At 39.8% G+C, this 19,576-nt stretch overlaps 3 protein-coding genes and 1 long non-coding RNA gene across 4 annotated transcripts in view; 3 read left to right on the top strand and 1 right to left on the bottom strand.

Annotated features, from left to right (window-relative positions):
* Positions 1-19,576, bottom strand: part of LOC135114475 (uncharacterized) — a 132,681-nt gene that overhangs the window by 7,747 nt on the left and 105,358 nt on the right. The gene's annotated exons all lie outside the window — the stretch shown is intronic.
* LOC135114471 (uncharacterized) lies at positions 1,490-4,443 on the top strand. Its single transcript, XM_064030372.1, has 3 exons — positions 1,490-2,608; positions 3,121-3,258; positions 4,217-4,443. The coding sequence occupies exons 1-3, from the start codon at positions 2,172-2,174 to the stop codon at positions 4,431-4,433; spliced, it is 792 nt and encodes a 263-aa protein (XP_063886442.1). The 5' UTR covers positions 1,490-2,171; the 3' UTR covers positions 4,434-4,443.
* Positions 6,537-10,652, top strand: LOC135114470 (uncharacterized). Its single transcript, XM_064030370.1, has 4 exons — positions 6,537-6,983; positions 7,349-7,470; positions 8,008-8,130; positions 10,332-10,652. The coding sequence occupies exons 1-4, from the start codon at positions 6,920-6,922 to the stop codon at positions 10,566-10,568; spliced, it is 546 nt and encodes a 181-aa protein (XP_063886440.1). The 5' UTR covers positions 6,537-6,919; the 3' UTR covers positions 10,569-10,652.
* LOC135114469 (uncharacterized) lies at positions 16,320-18,422 on the top strand. The gene is made up of 3 exons (XM_064030369.1): positions 16,320-16,400; positions 16,818-16,939; positions 18,114-18,422. Exons 1-3 carry the CDS (start codon positions 16,337-16,339, stop codon positions 18,375-18,377), a joined length of 450 nt encoding a protein of 149 aa, XP_063886439.1. The 5' UTR covers positions 16,320-16,336; the 3' UTR covers positions 18,378-18,422.

Genomic DNA, 19,576 nt, shown 5'->3' with positions numbered 1-19,576 from the left:
ATGTTGATAAACAGAGGTGGAAGAGTTTGAGTAGGCAAATTTTAAGCGCAGAGGTACAGTTTGGGAGAACAGTTTGGGATCCCATCAGATCTATAAGCTTTCCGATTATTAGGGCCAGCGAGGGCATGGGAAACATCACTGCGAAGGATCTTAATGGGTAGCATAAAGTAGTAAGAGGGTGGAGGAGAGGGAGGAACAGACCTTGAATCATCCAAAGTAGAGTTTTTAGCAAAGATTTGAGCGAAGAGTTCACCTTTAGATATAAATCAGATGGCAGTAGTGTCATCAGATTGAAATAAAGGAGAAAAAAATGAAGAAGCAAAGTTATTGGAGATGTTTTTGGCTAGGTGCCAGAAATCTCGAGGAGAAAGGTTTTGAAATTTTCTATTAATGAAGGAATTTTTGGCTAGTTGGAGAACAGACTTGGCATGGTTCCGGATTCATAAAGCACACAAGATTCAGGTGATGGAAGGCTCCGGTACCTTTTGTGGGCCACCTCTCTATCATGTATAAAACGAGAAAGGGGTTTGTTAAACCAAGATTTGGAAGGTTTAGTGCGGGAAAAAGAATGAAACATGTACGCCTCCATGCTAGACTGTTATGTGCTCAGCACACAGAGACTAGTCTCTGACACGGAAGCTGTAATTATTCCAAATAAAATCAGAATAATACTTTCTCAGGTCCCGAAATGCTGAGGAGAGATTGGAGCGTTAGGACAAGATACAGATATGATGATGTGATCGGAGAAGGCCAATATAGCGATATTCAATTTTGAATTTTGAGTGGAGCGTGTGTTTGTGATTAAGTGCATGTAGTTTCGTGTGGAGGAAGAGAGTTGTCTTTAGAGCCAGAATGTGACTGCCCCCTTGTGTTGTGAGACACAAAGGAAAACGTTCAGCGAGGCCAGAGCTAGGTTATTGATGAGTTCACAGCACCCCCCGATCCAGTGCTTTAGACCTCACTGGGAGTAAAAATAGTTTGGTTAGTGTCTACTGCTTCCTCCAGAGATCTAGTAATGTGAAGTATGGCTGGGAGTTGCACGGAGACACAGATTTAAAGATGATTCCATTTAATTATATGGTGCTAAAACAACTGAGAACGTAACATATGCATTTAAATCTAGTATTTTTTTCACAGAAGTTGTGGTGTAATGTATGTGTCGATTACAGTCTTATGGATATGTGCAGGTGCGGTATGTACACGTACTTGCCGTACAGCAAAGGTGGCTCCCAGATGGTGAAGATCGCCTTATGGACACCAGCTCACGGCTTCAAGCTCCTCTCTTCTGTCTCCTTTTTCCAGGACAAATTCCAAAAGTTTGTTGTTCCAAATAACTGTTAAACGATAAACATTTATTTTCTTACTACTCATTAATATTTACTTTAATAACCTACTGGCAAACTTTGAATATTGAGAATTCCAAATAACTGTTAAACGATAAACATTCATTTTCTTAATTAGTATTTACTTTTAATAATCTACTGGCAAACTTTGAATATTGAAAATTCTCAGAAATCTCCACACATAGCGTTTTCGCTAAATACTATTGCAATGGACGTTTTTAAAGTTTCTACGGTGCCAAAGTGAACGTGACAGCCGAACCCTACATGCCTTACTGGGACGAGGAAGAGGTGCTGGCCGCTGATGGTTCCAAGACAATCGTGTACCGTGGCTCTGACTACCTCATGGTGGATGCTATTGCCTCGGCTCTTAATTTTACTGTCCGCGTCCTTCCGACGTCATCGTGGACTGAGGTGAGTTGTTGAGTTACATCATGTGATCCCACCATTTGGATGTTAAGTCCCCTAAACAGATAGTTGTTCTATGAGCGGCTAATCATTTGATTAATCTCTTGAATTAACTGTGACTAACCTCTTCCCATAATGGGAAAACAAAATGCCAGTTTCGTAGACAACTCCAGTCACTTAAGCAAAAACATATAAGTTTTCTCAAGACCTGAACATTTTCTTTTGTTACTCTAATTTTATTATGTATCTACTGATGAGTAATTTCCCTTCCAAGGTAACAAGTCTGGTGGAGGAGAAGACTTCACTGATATCTTCAATTACTCATAGTATCCTACCTGAGCGAGTCGAAAAATTTGACTTCACTTACTTATTTGAAAATTCATATGCGTCATTTGGCTTGGCTAAACCCAACCTGGAGCCTCGATGGAAAAGCATTTACTATCCTCTGTCTACTGCAGTGTGGTCAGCAATGGTTGGGCATGTTGTCTTCTTGCCATTCCTTTTGTGGCAGGTAAAAAAAAAAATATATGTATTACCAACTCACATCTGTACAATGTTGTTGATAAACATCATAAATCTACCAAAAAATGTATTCCACAGCTCATTCGTGCAGGACATGATAGACACCCAAACGTGGGAGTGGGGGTAGTGTTCCAGGACATGGTGGGGATGCTGCTCGGCCAGAACCTTCCCCGCAGGCTGTCCTATACCTCCTCCAGCAGGGTTCTGGTGGCTGCCTGGCTGGTGTTCGCCCTTATTCTCGGGGTGGCCTACCGCGGTAACTTAACTGCCTCTCTCACCCTTCCCAAGTATCCTCCGCGCCCAGAGACACTCAAGGAAATCGTCGACAGCGTTGACATGTAATGTGTGCCGGTAATTGTTTAGTACATTCAGGGCGGAGAAGAAATTCATCCTGCTTTAAAAGTACAATGCATATTAAAGAAAGATACTGGGGTTACAATCATCTTATTATTCATTGTTGCTATTTATGATAAGAAAGAGAAAGAGATAGAGAGGGGGGAAGGAGATTTACATTTACATGTGTATGGACATCAGTATATAGCGGACAGCGTAAACATAAGCACGGGCAATGTCTGACAAAATGCAGTAATAATTACACCTCGTCAGCACTTTACTGTGCCAGAGACACTTAACCAAGGCTCACCGATAAACCTAGAAAAAGGAATTCCAATGTCATTGGGTTCAAGTGAGAAAAGGAAGTAAACCTTATTTAACAAGAAAGCATAGCAACAATATTTATCGTATGTTTGCTGTTTTTCTTACGCAATCCGAGCATTACTTAATGTACCATAAACATTCAGGTCTAGGGATTAATTTTTAATGCATTATTTACAGGTTGTTTTCTTTTCAGAATAACCATTCCTAGTTACGGTAAACACTTCCGTAAATACTACAGTGATTCTGAGTCACCATTATTTCAAGCTCTGGGCAATCTTTTGAACCCTGGACCTTCACTCATGGAGGGGCTCAAGATGGCGTTGGTGAAAAGGTAACGGAAAGAAAAATAACGATGTAATGCTTTAAAGAGTTGCAGATTAAATGACTGATTCAAAATAAAGTGCAGCAACATAGTAGTCATATCGCGACGCTACAAAGGTTTCAAAAGTAACCAAAATTGTGGGAGAATAACGTAATAACAATAATAACATAATAACACTAGTAACAGTAACACTAATAATAATGGGAAAAACAATTGTAATAAATAAATACACACATCTGTATACCAGGCCGTTAGTCCCATATCATACACGTATCATACACTCATACTCGTATTTACATCATTCACACTCTTAGATCTGACGGTCTGTAGTGGAAAGTGGTAGTCTCGTGAATAACCTTACTACACCCTATGCTTTGCACAGCTGGCCACAGACATCTAGAGCAAACATCGACAGCATACATTAGTTTATCACTGCCCCTTTATAATGAGACCGTTCCCTATCCTACTTCAGTCCTTAGACCACAACAGTTGCAGGATTCTTCGTACAGCGTGTTCCGCACCCTAATTAAATTCATACGAGAATTAGTTCTGTTAGATGCCCCCACTCCTCCTACCGGGGGTCGATGAGGCAGCATCATCATCATGTACTAACCACTGCCGCTCTCAGTTCTCCTCTGTTACGCACTGACGTCACACTCTTTTATACTGCATGGCCATCTTATCAAGTCATCGTGCCACTTAAATAGAGAGTGGAATTCTAGCTATAGTATAGAAAAAAAAAAACATCGTCTCATTACCGTCAAATCCACCAGTGCTGCTGCATGTTGGCATGGTCGTGCCTTTTGTCTCACATATTTGGCAGTTGTTATAACTTACCCAAGGGTGACAGGGAATAAGTTGCACAGGGAATAAGTTGCACAAGGAAGTAAATTTCTTAGGGTGAAATAAAATTCACCCACATGCATAAGTTCAGAGATTATAAATTTTGATAACTTTGTTTTCGCAGAAGCGGCCACCTAGATGCAAGAAAGTACATTCAGTATCAAATTCTGGACAAGTTTACGGAGAAAGACGGCAGCACCCCTCTCTACGTCGCTCGTGGGTCCGTCTCTCCCACCCCTTCCGGATGGCCAATCCCGCACGATGCGCCGTACAAGGCTCACTTGGACGGGTTAATCGTGGCCACCTTGGAGGTGAATCTTGTTGATTATTTTAAATCTTAATATTCTTTCCTATGTCACATATTCCATTAGACGATACATAGATGCATAAATAAATAAATAAATAAAGATAAATAAATAAATAAATAAATACACACACACACACACACACACACACACACACACACACACACACACACACACACACACACACACACACACACACACACACACACACACACACACACACACACACACACACACACACACACACACACACACACACACACACACATACACACACACACACACACACGTTCTTTATTAAATACTTGAATTCTGACAAAGTGCACGATTGAGTGACTTGTCCACAGGCTGGCCTCTATGATAAGTGGACAGGAGACTTGATGAGGGAGACGAAACTTAGAAGTCAGAGGAGACAACGGCAACGTCACGCTGCAGGTCACGAAGGCCAGGCAGAACCAAGGGCATCAAACGAGGATGGTCTACCAACCCTCACCATTAACCACACGCAGGGCGCCTTCATCCTCCTCCTGCTGGGTCTTGCCTTTAACACACTCATCTTTTTCAGTGAGCTGCGATGTGAAATTTAACTGTAAATAAAATCTTTGACCACAAAACAATAACACTGAAGACTACTTGATTGATGAAAAAAAAAAAAAAACACTTTTCTCCGTTCCTGGTAATATATATATATATATATATATATATATATATATATATATATATATATATATATATATATATATATATATATATATATATATATATATATATATATATATATATATAAAGGAACTATACTCGGGAATATTCTTCTAAGGAACAATGATTACTTGATTGATTGATTTAAAATTAATGCACCGCAACAGCGTGGCCACATGGCGCCGCTACGAAGTGTTAAAAGTAAATAGGTTGTTAAGATACTTATAATAAAAATAAAAATTGTGGTTAAGCTAGGAATTGGGACTCCAGAATTCAAAAAGAACGCTGTCATGGCGGCCGCAACCCGTGATCCTCTAGCCTGCCTAAACTTGCCGTCTTCCTCTCCGGAGTCCTAGGCACCGAACACTTGGCACTGAAGGCCCAGACACGTTCTGATATCAGTTTAAAAAATACGACGGAAAGATTTTTTCCAATGTCAATGAAAAAAGTGTTACACGCTAATTTTTGGGACAGTGGAGTGGCGCGCTGCCTCGTAGCCTGTGGAAGCCTCCTAATACGGTGATAATTTCCAATGGCGATCTGAATATAATTATTTTAAAATACTCTCTGCAGCTGTGCATTGTCCAACAAAATAAGCCTTATTATACACAGCTTTCAATTTAAAATAACAATTTTGCTGCAAAGGCTTTACAATGTATATGTCACGGGGGTGTGAGGTTGTGTTCATTGGTTTAATTAGTATTGCAGTTCAGTTTAGTCTTGATTTATTATCATTTGTTTCATTTCAACTTTACTTTTTTTGAGTGTTAAAATTTAAAATGTAGCTGCCACCAGCCATTGGTTTATGCTAATATATATATATATATATATATATATATATATATATATATATATATATATATATATATATATATATATATATATATATATATATATATATATATATATGAGTTTCTTGATTGCAGTTTAATTTGATATTCTAGTCCTAAATTCTCGCTAATCTGGAAAATATATACTAAGTTTTATATATGAATAAAAAATAAAATAAAATCCTTAAGGATATTATTGTTCCTTTAAGTTACTATTGATTTAATAATTTTACATGATCATTAATGAATGATGTTATCTTCTATTTTAATTTAATTTTGTTTACATTTTGTCCCATGACATAACTACAAATTAGCTAACGCTAATGGAAGCATAGCGGTTGATGGAATCTAATCGTACTTCTAGATATAATAATTCATTCTTAATGTGCCTAAGACGGAAAATACATGTGGGATAACCTAAAAATAAAGATTACTAATGACCTTTACGTCTCGTATAGTATACGCCACACTAGTTGAACTCTGCAGCATCAACACTCCTGATGTTGAGGTACCATGAAATATTTAGTCTGTAGTATGAATTACATAAATTAATGGAAAAGAAGATTTACTAATTGTAAAATGTCAATTGCAGGCTTAGAATTATTCCATACAACTACCAACAAGACATGTCTCTTCGGGATACGAATGGTCAACAGATCCTGACCTCTAACCATGGACGATATGTGCTTTTAATAGAGGGTTGATGTGTGTGTGTGTGTGTGTGTGTGTGTGTGTGTGTGTGTGTGTGTGTGTGTGTGTGTGTGTGTGTGTGTGTGTGTGTGTGTGTGTATGAGAGAGAGACACGGGTCCAAAAGATGATTAATTATTACAAAATGTTGCACACAAGCCAATCAATATGCAAAAAAAAAAAAAAAAACACACGTTTTCTGCACGCGTGGCAGCCACTGTGAATCACTATATAATCAGGGCTGCGCCACCACAAGTTGATTGTTTTAGCTCTAATGGTGGTGGCCGCTGCAGCCGAGCACCAATATGCTCGTGAAGCTGGTGCTGGTAACTTGTCTTGGCGTTGCAACTGTCCGACCCAAAATGCGAGGTGAGGTCTGATCGAGAGAGAGAGAGAGAGAGAGAGAGAGAGAGAGAGAGAGAGAGAGAGAGAGAGAGAGAGAGAGAGAGAGAGAGAAATATTTCATTTATAAATTAACTCAATAACGTATATGTGAAATTGTCGAGTTTTTTTTTTTAATATATGGTACTTGAAACTAGTACTACTTCTCATACTACTACTGCTGCTGTTACTACATCTACTACTACTACTACTACTACTACTACTACTACTACTACTACTATTACTTCTACTACTACTAAAAATATAAAAAATATATATATTTATAAACATAAATAAATGTATAATTAGGTAGCACTACTACAAATAAATACGTAAATACTGTAAAGCAACAGATGGCCAGGAGCTGGTCCTGCATACTGGTGGTGCAGCAGAATTAATGCGGAGTCCACTAAACGCTTCGTGTACCACAATCGCCATAACGGACAGTACTACCACTCCTCCAGACGTCGTGAAGGTAAACAGTGTGAATTATATGCTATCTTTATACTAGAAGCCCATGTTTGAAAGACTGGTCGGCAGGAATAAGGTGTGTGTAAATTACTATTACGAAAAAAAAAAAATTGTATTTCGTGTATTCCTTCCAACGTGCCATCACGCCCTCAATCTTTTCTGGCTTTTCTGTTCCACTTATAACGTCACCCTTGTACATCGTTATTTTTCCGAATACTGTCCCTGAACACAGAACCATTTCTTGAAATTTTACACTTGACTCTGCAGCCAAGTGTGATCAACATAATCCACAAACTCCCTAAGTGACCCATTTACACCCGACTCACCAACCCAACAGTTCACTCTAACACTCAGGCTGGCATTGATGTCAAGCAGGCAACTAACGAATTACAGGTAATCTATGTTAAAGAAAAATTTTTTGGTAGTTTATATGGTCCGAATCAACCAAAACAAAGCACCGGATCGCCAGAGACAACGGTCTGAATCTGGTCCGAATTAGTTATACATACAATACTCTGCTTAATATTTGTATGGTTTGCAGGATCTGCTCGAAAAATCAGCGTTGGACCAGTGGCAAGTGATGGCAACATTTGAGGTGACTTTAGAGAAGAGAAACACCACCATTACTGATCGCCTGTCGAAGTTGATCCCCTTAGCACGTCAAGTAGGTAACTCAGATCAGTTTGCCCATGTGATGTACTTTACTAAAAACCTCTCTACCTATTTATTATATAGCAGACGAATAGACGATATGGGTATTTACATACCTCTCATACAGGTAACAGTACAAAATAATTTTTAGGGGCGTGGGGCAAAAAAAAAAAAAAAAATAAATAAATAAATAAATAAAAAATACACTGAAGGTGTAAGTCATTATAGAGTCTAGTCAGAAAATGTTTATCAGAAATGTTAAAATGTCTCGAAACAGTTCAAGTGAAAGATAAGGATAAATAGAGAGAGAAAGGGAGTTCAAGAGTTTATCAGTGACAGGAACAACAGATTGATAATACTGTTTAGCTCCTGGTCTGGGGAGAAGGACAGAATAGGGGAGAAAAGTTGAAAGCTTTGTACGGCGAGGGTTTGGGAGTGGAGAGAGGCAGGCAGTTAGGAAGACCAGCAGGGCAGCTAGCGTGAAAGAAAAGACAGAAGATAGCAAGAGATACGATCTCCGGCGAAGAGAGCGAGGCTGAAGGCATTAAAAGAAGAAAAATTGATAAGAAAATATACTTTTGTTTCCGCTATGTTCAAGAGAGCAGTAGTAGTGGAAACTCTTATATATTAAGTGTGCACCATACATAGGCGGATATAGTTAGCAGCTGTAAGATAAGCAAAATTGACGGAGGCGGCTCAAAATGTTAACTTTATGAAATCTGTTTCAGCGAGAGATGAAATGTGAATTTTTAAATTCAAATCAGTAAAAGAAAGACAGAAGACGTTTAGTGTTGAAGAGGAAGACAACTGCGCTTCATTGAAAAAGAGGGGATAGTTACTTAGAGGATTGTGTCCAGCTGATACATGGAGGAATTCGGTTTCTAGGCATTAAACAACACATATATTTGCTCTGCCCAATCAGCAATTTAAAAAAAGATAAATAGTCAAGCGTTCTGTGACTTACCCGCGTGAACTGTTTAATTCCTGAAGGGATGGATGTTTAAGATGTTGCAGGGTAGTATCATCAGAGTAAGAGTGGATAATACAATAAGTTTGACTCTGAGACATTGATGCACAAGAGAGAGAGAGAGAGAGAGAGAGAGAGAGAGAGAGAGAGAGAGAGAGAGAGAGAGAGAGAGAGAGAGGGGGCAGAACACTTAGGAACGCCACTTGGGAGAAAAACAAGAATAATATCTACCACAGCAGTATTAGAACGGCCAGAAAAGAAACGAGTTGCAGTTACTGAGAAAAGGATAAAAACCCTTGGAAATTAAAGCTTTAGGCCAGACTTATTTAAATGGCTTTGATATATCTAAGACAACAGCAAAAATTACACTAAGCTTGGAGGTTAAGAAAAGGTTAAGAATGTTGGGCTATTTCCAAAACAATCAGAGGGAGTGGTAGGTCGCTGCACTTCTTACTCTATATCGTGGAGGACAGCAAAGATAAAGGCCACTTCACCAGGTTGGTCAGTGAAGGGAGAAGATATATTGGCGATAAGAATTGAAGTCTCCAATAATGTAGACCCTGGCAAAAAGGAAGAATCAGGATGTGGTTCATATTGGAAGGAAAATAGAAAAAAAATATAGTTAGAGGAGTTAAGAGCAAGGTATGCAACACAGGTATATAGTCGGATAGGAGTGGTAGAAAATTTGAAAGATTAAAGAGTGTAAGTATGAGATGCAACATCCAGCTTCGGATTGAAAGTGATGACAGAGACAGTAGGAGAGAAGGAATAAGGGATTAATGTCAGTACCCTCAGACGCTTGTGTTCCAGTGAGAAATTAAAGAAGAAAGGTGATGTTCAACAGATAGGTAATTAGATCTAATACTGCGAATGTAACAGAAGTCAGTGTAGAAAAAGTTGAGTGCAAGTGTCAAGACAACATCAGTAGAAACTAGTTAACAACATCAACTTATGTCAATGCTTATGAGGCCTCGTTGCAATGAGGCCTCGCTGGGAGCAATCATAGTTTCGGAAACTGTCTCATGCCTCCTCCTCCTTGTGGGGCGTAAACCATGGGACGACATCGTGAAGTAAGAGACTTACACTATTGGACGATGAGAGTAGATACTGATGAGGATGAGGTGGCACTCATAGAGTGGCAGCTCGCTGTATCACTCATGGGTGGAAGGACAATAATGTTTTCATCGTATTATTGTTAGCGAAGTTGTACTGTTGCCGGAGTCAGCCAAACTGTCCTCCGTCAGCAGGCGCGTCAGCTGTCGTGGTGCTCGATGGTGGTGGTGGTGAGTCTCAATCCTGACTTTCTCATCGCATTCGCGGAGTGGTCTCTGAAGGGAAGGCTGCTGGTGTGGACCACCAAGCTGCTGGTGGTGAGCCGCCTGACAACTACGCAGCTCCAGGACCTTCTGCCCGCCCACTGGACTTTCTCCATGATGAACACAGTGTTTCTCAACATGGAGGGCGACGCTGAGCAGCCCCGGTAGTGATGTATTGTCATTTGTATTGATATATGTATGTACAGGAAAGCCTCCATCTCGTATATTCATTGTTCATCACTGCCACAACACGCTGGACAAACATGATGTAATAATGTGAAGTATGGCTGGAAGTTGCACCGAGCGTGGAGTAACTGATTAATTTAAGATGATGCCATTTAATTTCATGGTGTTAAAACAGCTGCGGCTGTAATATATACATTCCTATCTAGTAATTATTTCACAACAGGTGTGGTGTAATGTATGTGTCGATTACAGTCTTATGGATATGTGCAGGTGTGGTATGTACACGTACTTGCCGTACAGCAAAGGTGGCTCCCAGATGGTGAAGATCGCCTTCTGGACACCAGCTCACGGCTTCAAACACCTCTCTTCTGTCTCCTTTTTCCAGGACAAATTCCAAAAGTTTGTTGATCCAAATAACTGTTAAACTCGAAAGCGTCATTCTTTTACTTCTCATTAATATTTACTTTTAATAACCTACTCGCAAACCTTGAATATTGAGAATTCTCAGAAATCTAGCACATAGCGTTTTAGCTAAGTACTATTTAAATGGACGTTTTTAAAGTTTCTACGGTGCCAAAGTGAACGTGACGTCAGAACCCTTCATGCCTTACTGGGACGAGGAAGAGGTGCTGGCCGCTGATGGTTCCAAGACAATCGTGTACCGTGGCTCTGACTACCGCATGGTGGATGCTATTGCCTCGGCTCTTAATTTTACTGTCTGCGTCCTTCCGACGTCATCGTGGGCTGAGGTGAGTTGTTGTGTTACATCATGTGATCACACCATTTGGATGTTAAGTCCCCTAAACAGATAGTTGGTTCTATGAACGGCTAACCATTTGATTAATCTCTTGAATTAACTGTAACTAACCTTTTCCCATAATAGAAAAATAAAACGCCAGTTTCGTAGACAACTCCAGTTACTTAAGCGTTTTGTTTCGTTACTCTAGATCTTTTACGTATCACTGATGAGTAATTTCCCTTTCAAGGTAACAAGTCTGGTGGAGGAGAAGACTTCACTGATTGCTCCAATTATTCATAGTATCATACCCGAGCGCCTCGAAAAATTTGATTTCACTTACTTATATGAAAATTCATATACGTCATTTGGCTTGGCTAAACCCAACCTGGAGCCTCGATGGAAAAGCGTTTACTATCCTCTATCTACTGGAGTGTGGATAGCAGTGATTGGACATGTCGTCTTCTTTCCATTCCTTTTGTGGCAGGTAAAAAAATTTGTTCATTATTAACTCACAACTGTACAATGCTATTGATAAACACCACAAATCTACTAAACACCGTGTTCCACAGCTCATTCGTGCAGGACATGATGGAAACCGAAACGTGGGTGTGGGGGCAGTGTTCCAGGACATGGTGGGGATGCTGCTCGGCCAGAACCTTCCTCGCCGTGTGTCCTACACCTCCTCCAGCAGGGTTCTGGTGGCTGCCTGGCTGGTGTTCGCTCTCATCCTCGGGCTGGCCTACCGGGGCAACTTGACTGCCTCTCTCACCCTGCCCAAGTATCCACCGCGCCCAGAGACACTCAAGGAAATCGTCAACAATGTTGACATGTAATGTGTGCCGGTAATTGTTTTGTACGTTCAGGGCCGAGATTTTTTTTTTTAAGTATAATGAATGCTAAATAAAAAAAATCTGGGTTACAATAATTTTATTATCTATTGTTACTATTTATAATGAGAAAGAAAACGAAAGAAAGAGAGGTGGGGGGAGAGAAGGAAAAGAGACTGTTTTCTGTGCCAGATACAAGTAAGCAAGGTTTATCAATAAAGCTGGAAAAAGGTTTTCCAATTCCATTCGGTCCAATGGAGGAAACATTCAGGTCTAGGGCTTAATTTTCAATGCATTATTCACAGACTGGTTTCTTTTTAGGGTAACGATGCCTAGTTACGGTAAACACTTCCGTAAATTCTACAGTGACTCTGAGTCTCCATTATTTCAAGCTCTGGGCAGTCTTATGAACCCTGGACCTTCACTCATGGAGGGGCTCAAGATGGCGTTGGTGAAAAGGTAAGGGAAAGAACGATGTAATGCTTTAAAAAGTTGGAGATTAATAAAGCAACATAGTAGTTATATCGAGATGCTACAAAGGTTTCAAAAGTAATCAGCTATATGGTAGAATAATATAACAGTACAGTAATAATGACAATAATAACATTAACAATAATAATAATAAGAATAGCAATTTTAATAAACAAATCCATGCATCTTCTGATCTTGCTAACTGCATGCCTCCCCTCCTTCCGCGGCCTCGCTGCACAAGACTTTCTTCTTTCTCTCACCCCTATTCTGTCCACCTCTCTAACGCAAGAGTTAACCAGTATTCTCAATCATTCATCCCTTTCTCTGGTAAACTCTGGAACTCCCTGCCTGCTTCTGTATTTCCACCTTCCTACGACTTGATTTCCTTCAAGAGGGAGGTTTCAAGACACTTATTCATCAATTTTTGACCACTGCTTTGACCCTTTTATGGGACTGGCATTTCAGTGGGAATTTTTTTAATTAGATTTTTGTTGCCCTTGGCCAGTGTCCTTCCTACATAAAAAAAAAAAAAAAAGGCCGTCAGTGCTATATCGGGTGGCCGTGACAAAGTGCCACAAATTCATACTCGTACTTGTATCATTCACATTGTCTCTAGTGGAAAGTAGTAGTCTCGTGGATAACCTTACTACACCCCAGGACCTTAGGTTTATCGCAACTGGCCACAGACTTCTACAGCAAACCTCGACAGCATACGCTGATTCACTCCTGCCTCTTTCATTATGGGACTGTTTCCTATCCTACTCCAATTTTTAGACCAAAACAAATGCACGATTATTCCTATGGAGTGCTCCGCACCCTAACTGAATCCATACGACAATGGTTTCTGCCAGATGCGCCCACGCCTCCTACCAGGTGTCGAGTAAATAGCGTCATCATCATGCACTAACCACCGCCCCTCTCTTTTCACCTCTATTAGGAGCTGGCGTAACACTCTTTTCCACTGAACTACCACCTCATCAAGTCATCGTGCGACTGAAATACAGTGAAACTAGCTATTGTATATGAAAGACATCTGCCTGCAGTCAAATCCACCAATTCTGCTGTACACTGGCTTGATCGTGCCCCTGGGTCTAAGATGCAAAAAGAAATATATTTCCTTGGATGAAAAAAATTCACCTTGTTCGATAAGTTCAACGAGCATGTTGTATATAAATAAACTTTCAGTAATTTTGTTTTCACAGAAGCAGCTATCTAGATGCAAGAAAGTATATTCAGCTTGCAATTCTGGACAAATTTACGGAGGAAGACGGCAGCACTCCTCTGTATGTCACTCGTGAGTCCGTCTTTCCCGCCCCTTGTGGATGGCCAATTCCGCACAACGCGCCGTACAAGGCTCACTTAGACAGGTTGATCGTGGCCACCTTAGAGGTGAATCTTGTAAATTACTTCAAATCTTAATTTCTATGTCTATATTAAATATTTTATTAGAAACAAAGTATGATTATATATATATATATATATATATATATATATATATATATATATATATATATATATATATATATATATATATATATATATATATATATATATATATTCTACATTAAATACCTCACTTCTGACATAATGCTCGACTGAGTGACTTGTCCACAGGCTGGCCTCTATGATAAGTGGACAGCAGACTTGATGAGGGAGACAAAGCTCAGAAGTCAGAGAAGACAACGGCAACGTCACGCTGCAGGTCACGAACGCCAGCCAGAACCAAGGTCTGGAAATGAGGATGGTCTACCAACCCTCACGATTAACCACACGCAGGGCGCCTTCATCCTCCTCGTGCTTGGTCTCGTCTTCAATATACTCGTATTTTGCAGTGAGCTGCTATGTAAAATTTAAGGGTGAAGGAAAAAAAAAAAATCTCTGGCCATAAAACAATAAAATCGAGGACTACTTCACGTAAAAAAATATACACATTTCTCCATTTTTTGGCAATATATATTTGAAGGAACTATACTGAACTATGTAATGGTGATTACTTTATTGAGTGATCTAAAATTAAGGTGCCGCAACAGCGCAGCCATATGGCGCCGCTACAAAATATTAAAAGCAAATTAGATGGTCGGTTAAATTATTTATGATAAAAAAACAAAATCTGTAGTAGATTCTATTAGAATCAGTACAGAGGAGAATGACTAAAAGGATACAGGGGATGAGGAGTATTCCTTACGAGGCGAGGTTGAAGCTGTTAAATTTACATTCTTTAGAGAGACGTAGGTTAAGAGGGGACCTGATAGAAGTCTTTAAGTGGTATAAGGGTTTTAACAAGGGAGATGTAAGCAAAATTCTTAGGATCAGCAACCAGGGTAGAACAAGAAATAACGGGTTCAAGCTTGAAAAATTTAGGTTTAGGAAGGAGATAGGAAAAAATTGGTTCTCAAATAGAGTGGTAGATGAGTGGAACGGACTCAGTAATCATGTAGTTAGTGCTAGGACACTAGAGAGCTTTAAGAGAAGATTAGACAAATTTGTGGATGGGGATAGCAGATGGAAATAGGTAGGTGTGTTTCATACAGGGACTGCCACGTGTAAGCCTGGTCGCTTCTTGCAGCTTCCCTTATTTCTTATGTTCTTATGTTCTTATGTAGAGCAAGGAATTGCGACTCCAGAATTCAGAGAGGACGTTGTCATGGCGGCCGCATCCCGCGATCCTCTAGCCTGCCTAAACTTGCCGTCTTCCTGTCCTGAGTCCTAGGCACCGAACACTTGACACTGAAGCCCCAGACACGTTCTGATATCAGCTTAAGAGGTGCTATAGAAAGATTTTTTCCAATACCAATATAAAAAGTGTTACTCGCTAAATTTAGGGACAGTGAAAAGGCGCGCGGCCTCCTAGCCCATGGAATGCACCTGATAAGAGTGAAAATTTCCAACGGTAATCTGAATACTTATTTTATAGGACGGTCTGCAGATGTGCATTATTATAAGTCTTATTATACATAATGTTAAATTTGAAAAAAATAATTATGCTGGAAAAGTAAGTAACGGTAAAAGAGGCAATATGAATTATGGCATGAGATGCCGACGCACGTGAACAATATTCTTAAACGTCTTGGAAAAAAAAAAAAAGATATCAAATGCCAAGGAAGTACGTCTCGATATAATAATATATTATTTTGGTGCCTAGTTCAGAAAATACATGCCGAAAAAAAAAAATACCGCTTACTAAGGACCGTTTCATCTTGCATAGGATACGTCACATCAGCTGAACTCAGCAATATCAACACTCTTGGATGATGAAGTACCTTAGAATACTTAATTTCTGGTATTAAATACACAAGTGGACGGAAAACATGATTTAGTGTTCGTAAATATCAATTACAAGCTTAGGAATTATTGCATTTATTTACCAAAAAGACGTATCTCTTCAGGAAAAGAATGATCAACATGTGCTTTACTTTTAATAAAGGGATGATAAGTGAACCTGCTTATTCATATAAGAACTCAGACGTGTGTGTGTGTGTGTGTGTGTGTGTGTGTGTGTGTGTGAAAGAGAGCCGTGTATCCAAAAGATGTTTAATTATTACAAAACGCGATCTTTGCACAAAAACCAATCAATATGCATAAAACATGCTGGTCAATCACACGTTTTCTGCACGTGAGGCAACCTCTGTGAAACACTATATAATCAGGGCTGCGCTGCCACGAGTTAACTGTTTTAGCTTCAATGGTGGTGGCCGCTGCAGCCGAGCACCAATATGCTCGTGAAGCTGGTGCTGGTAACTTGCCTTGGAGTCGCGACTGTCAGTCCCAAAATGCGAGGTGAGATCTGATCTGATCTGATCTGATCTGATCTGATCTGATCTGATCGAGAGAGAGAGAGAGAGAGAGAGAGAGAGAGAGAGAGAGAGAGAGAGAGAGAGAGAGAGAGAGAGAGAGAGAGAGAGAGAGAGAGAGAGAGAGAGAGAGAGAGAGAGAGAGAGAGAGAGAATGTTCATAATGCTACTACTGCTTATTTAATGCTGCTGCTACCACTACTGCTAGTGCTATTACTACTACTACTACTACTACTACTACTACTACTACTGCTACTACTACTACTGCTAGTACTACAACTACTACTGTTACTACTAGTACTACTGCTACTACAATTATAAATAAATAAATAAATAGTTATAAATAAATGTATAATTAGGCAGGACTACTACAAACAAATAAGTAAATACTGTGAATGAACAGGCGGCCAGGAGCTCGTCCTACATACTGGTGGTGCAGCAGAATTAATGCGGAGTCCACCAAACGCTTCGTGCACCACCATCGCCATAACGGACAGTACCACCACTCCTCCAGACGTCGTGAAGGTAAACAGTGTGTATCGTATGGTTAAGGTGACCAGAGTCTCGCTTTTTGGCGGGACAGTCTCGCTTTCTTAACGTCTGTCCCGCTTGTACCAAAATGTCCCGCTTTTTTAATGCTTGTCCCGCTTTTACGTGGTCGTCCCACTTCAGATGGAAAAGTAGTAATGTTATGAAACTTTACTATTTCATTAGCTGTTTATTAACTTTGTAGTGTACTCGAGAGAGAAAGAGAGAGAGAGAGAGAGAGAGAGAGAGAGAGAGAGAGAGAGAGAGAGAGAGAGAGAGAGAGAGAGAGAGAGAGAGACGGTGAGGCAGGTGGTTGTCCTGGTTTACGTCTTTTCCAGCAAGTTATCAGTGTTTTGCGATAAAAATCACAAATGATATCGTTTAAGTTTTCTTTCATTCTAACTCGCCTCAAATAGGTAATGCAAGCAAAGTGAAGTCGTAACACTCAGTTCACGCAGGGTACTCAGGAGGTATGTGTGTGTGTGTGTGTGTGTGTGTGTGTGTGTGTGTGTGTGTGTGGGTATATATATATATATATATATATATATATATATATATATATATATATATATATATATATATATATATATATATATATATATATATATATATATATATATATATATATATATATATATATATATATATATATATATACATATAAATGTCCTGCTTTTAACTCTAAAATATCTGGTGTATGGAATTTACTATTACTGGAGAAGAAAAGATAAAAAATGTGTATTTCGTTGATTCCTTCCTCCAACATGCTATGGTGCCCTCATTATTTTTTGGCTCTTCTGTTCCACTAATGATGCCATCCTTCTACATCGTTATTTGTCCGAACACTGCCCCCGAACACAGAATCATTCCTCGAATTTTCGCACTTGACTCTGCAGCCGAGTGTGATCAACGTAATCCACAAACTCCCTAAGTGACCCATTGACACCCCACTCACCAACCCAACAGTTTAACCCACCAATCAGGCTGGCACTAATGTCAAGCAGACAACTAACGAATTACAGGTAATCTATGTTAAAGAAAATTTTTCTTGTGGTTCATATGTGTCCGAATCAACCAAAAGAAAGACCCGGATCACCAGAGACAATGGTCTGAATTTGGTTCAACTTAGTTATACATACAGTGCTCTGCTTAATATTTGTATGATTTGCAGGATCTACTCGTAAAATCAGCGTTGGACCAGTGGCAAGTGATGGCAACATTTGAGGTGAATTTAGGGAAGAGAAACACCACCATTACTGATCGCCTGTCGAAGTTGATCCCCTTAGCACGTCAAGTAGGTAACTCAGAACAGTTTGCCCATGTGATGTACTTTACTAAGTACTTTTCTGAATGTTTATCATATAGCAGACGAATAGACGACATGGGTTCTTATGTTCCCCTCACACAGGTAACAGTACAAAATGGTTTTATTTAGTGAAAAACGGGGCCTAGGTTAAGAAAAAAAAAAATCTACTGGAGGTGCCAGTCCCTATATAGTATAGTCACAAAAGGTTGTCATAAAACAGTTCCTGAGTTTATCAGTAAAAGGAATAAAAGATTGATAAGAATGGTTAGCTCCTGCTTTAAAGAGGCAGACAGAATAGCGAAGAAAAAATTGAAAGCCCTGTACAGCGACGGTGAGGGAGCGGGGAGAAGCAGGTAGTTAAGAAGATCAGTAGGGCAGTTAGCGTGAAAGAAATGACAGGAGATGGCAAGAGATACGACCTTCCAGCGAAGAGAGCGAGGCTGAAGACATTCAAAGGAGAAAATTTGATAGGACGAAATACTTTTGATTTCACCATGTTTAAGAGAGCAGTAGGAGTGGAACGTTTCTCTATATATATGGAGTGTGTTCCATTCATGGCCGGATACAATTAGCAGCTGTAAGACAAGCAAAATTGGTGGAGGCGGCTGAATTAAAACGCTAACTTCATGAAAGCTTATTCTGCAAGAGATGAGATGTGAATTTTCCAATTGAGATTAGAAAATAAAAGACCGAAGACATTTAGTATAGAAGAGGAAGACAGTTGCGATCCCCTGAAAAAGAGGTGATAGTTATTTGGAGGGTTGTGTCAAGTTGAATGACAGATAGACAGAGGAATTCGGTTTCCAGGTATTACACAACACTTATGTTTGCTCTGCCCAATCAGCAGTTTAAAAACAAATTCAGTCAATCTTTCTGTGGCTTCCCTGCGTGAACTGCTTAATTCCTGAAGGGTTGGATGTCTAAGAAGGGTTGCAGGGAAGTATCATCAGAGTAAGACTGGATAATATAATAGATTTGGCTCAAAAGATCATTGATGCACAGTGGAGAGAGAGAGAGAGAGAGAGAGAGAGAGAGAGAGAGAGAGAGAGAGAGAGAGAGAGAGAGAGAGAGAGAGAGAGAGAGAGAGAGAGAGAGAGAGAGAGAGAGAGAGATACAGGGCAGAAAACCAAGGAACACGATTTGGTAGAAAATCAGTAAGAACATCTACCACAGCAACATTAGAACGGTCAGAAAGGAAGCTTGAGTCGAAGTTACAGAGAGAAGGATAAAAACCCTTGGATGGTGGGTTGTATATTATAACCTGTGTCAAGACAATATCGGTCGAAACTAAAAGAGCTGTCCGACCTGAGAACATTTCTGGTCTCTCC

The sequence above is a fragment of the Scylla paramamosain genome, chromosome 27 (assembly GCF_035594125.1).
Source record: "Scylla paramamosain isolate STU-SP2022 chromosome 27, ASM3559412v1, whole genome shotgun sequence".
In the NCBI taxonomy this organism is placed as follows: Eukaryota; Metazoa; Arthropoda; class Malacostraca; order Decapoda; family Portunidae; genus Scylla; species Scylla paramamosain.
The sequence above is the reverse complement of the archived record's forward strand: the minus strand, read 5'-3'. Positions and strand labels throughout refer to the sequence as shown.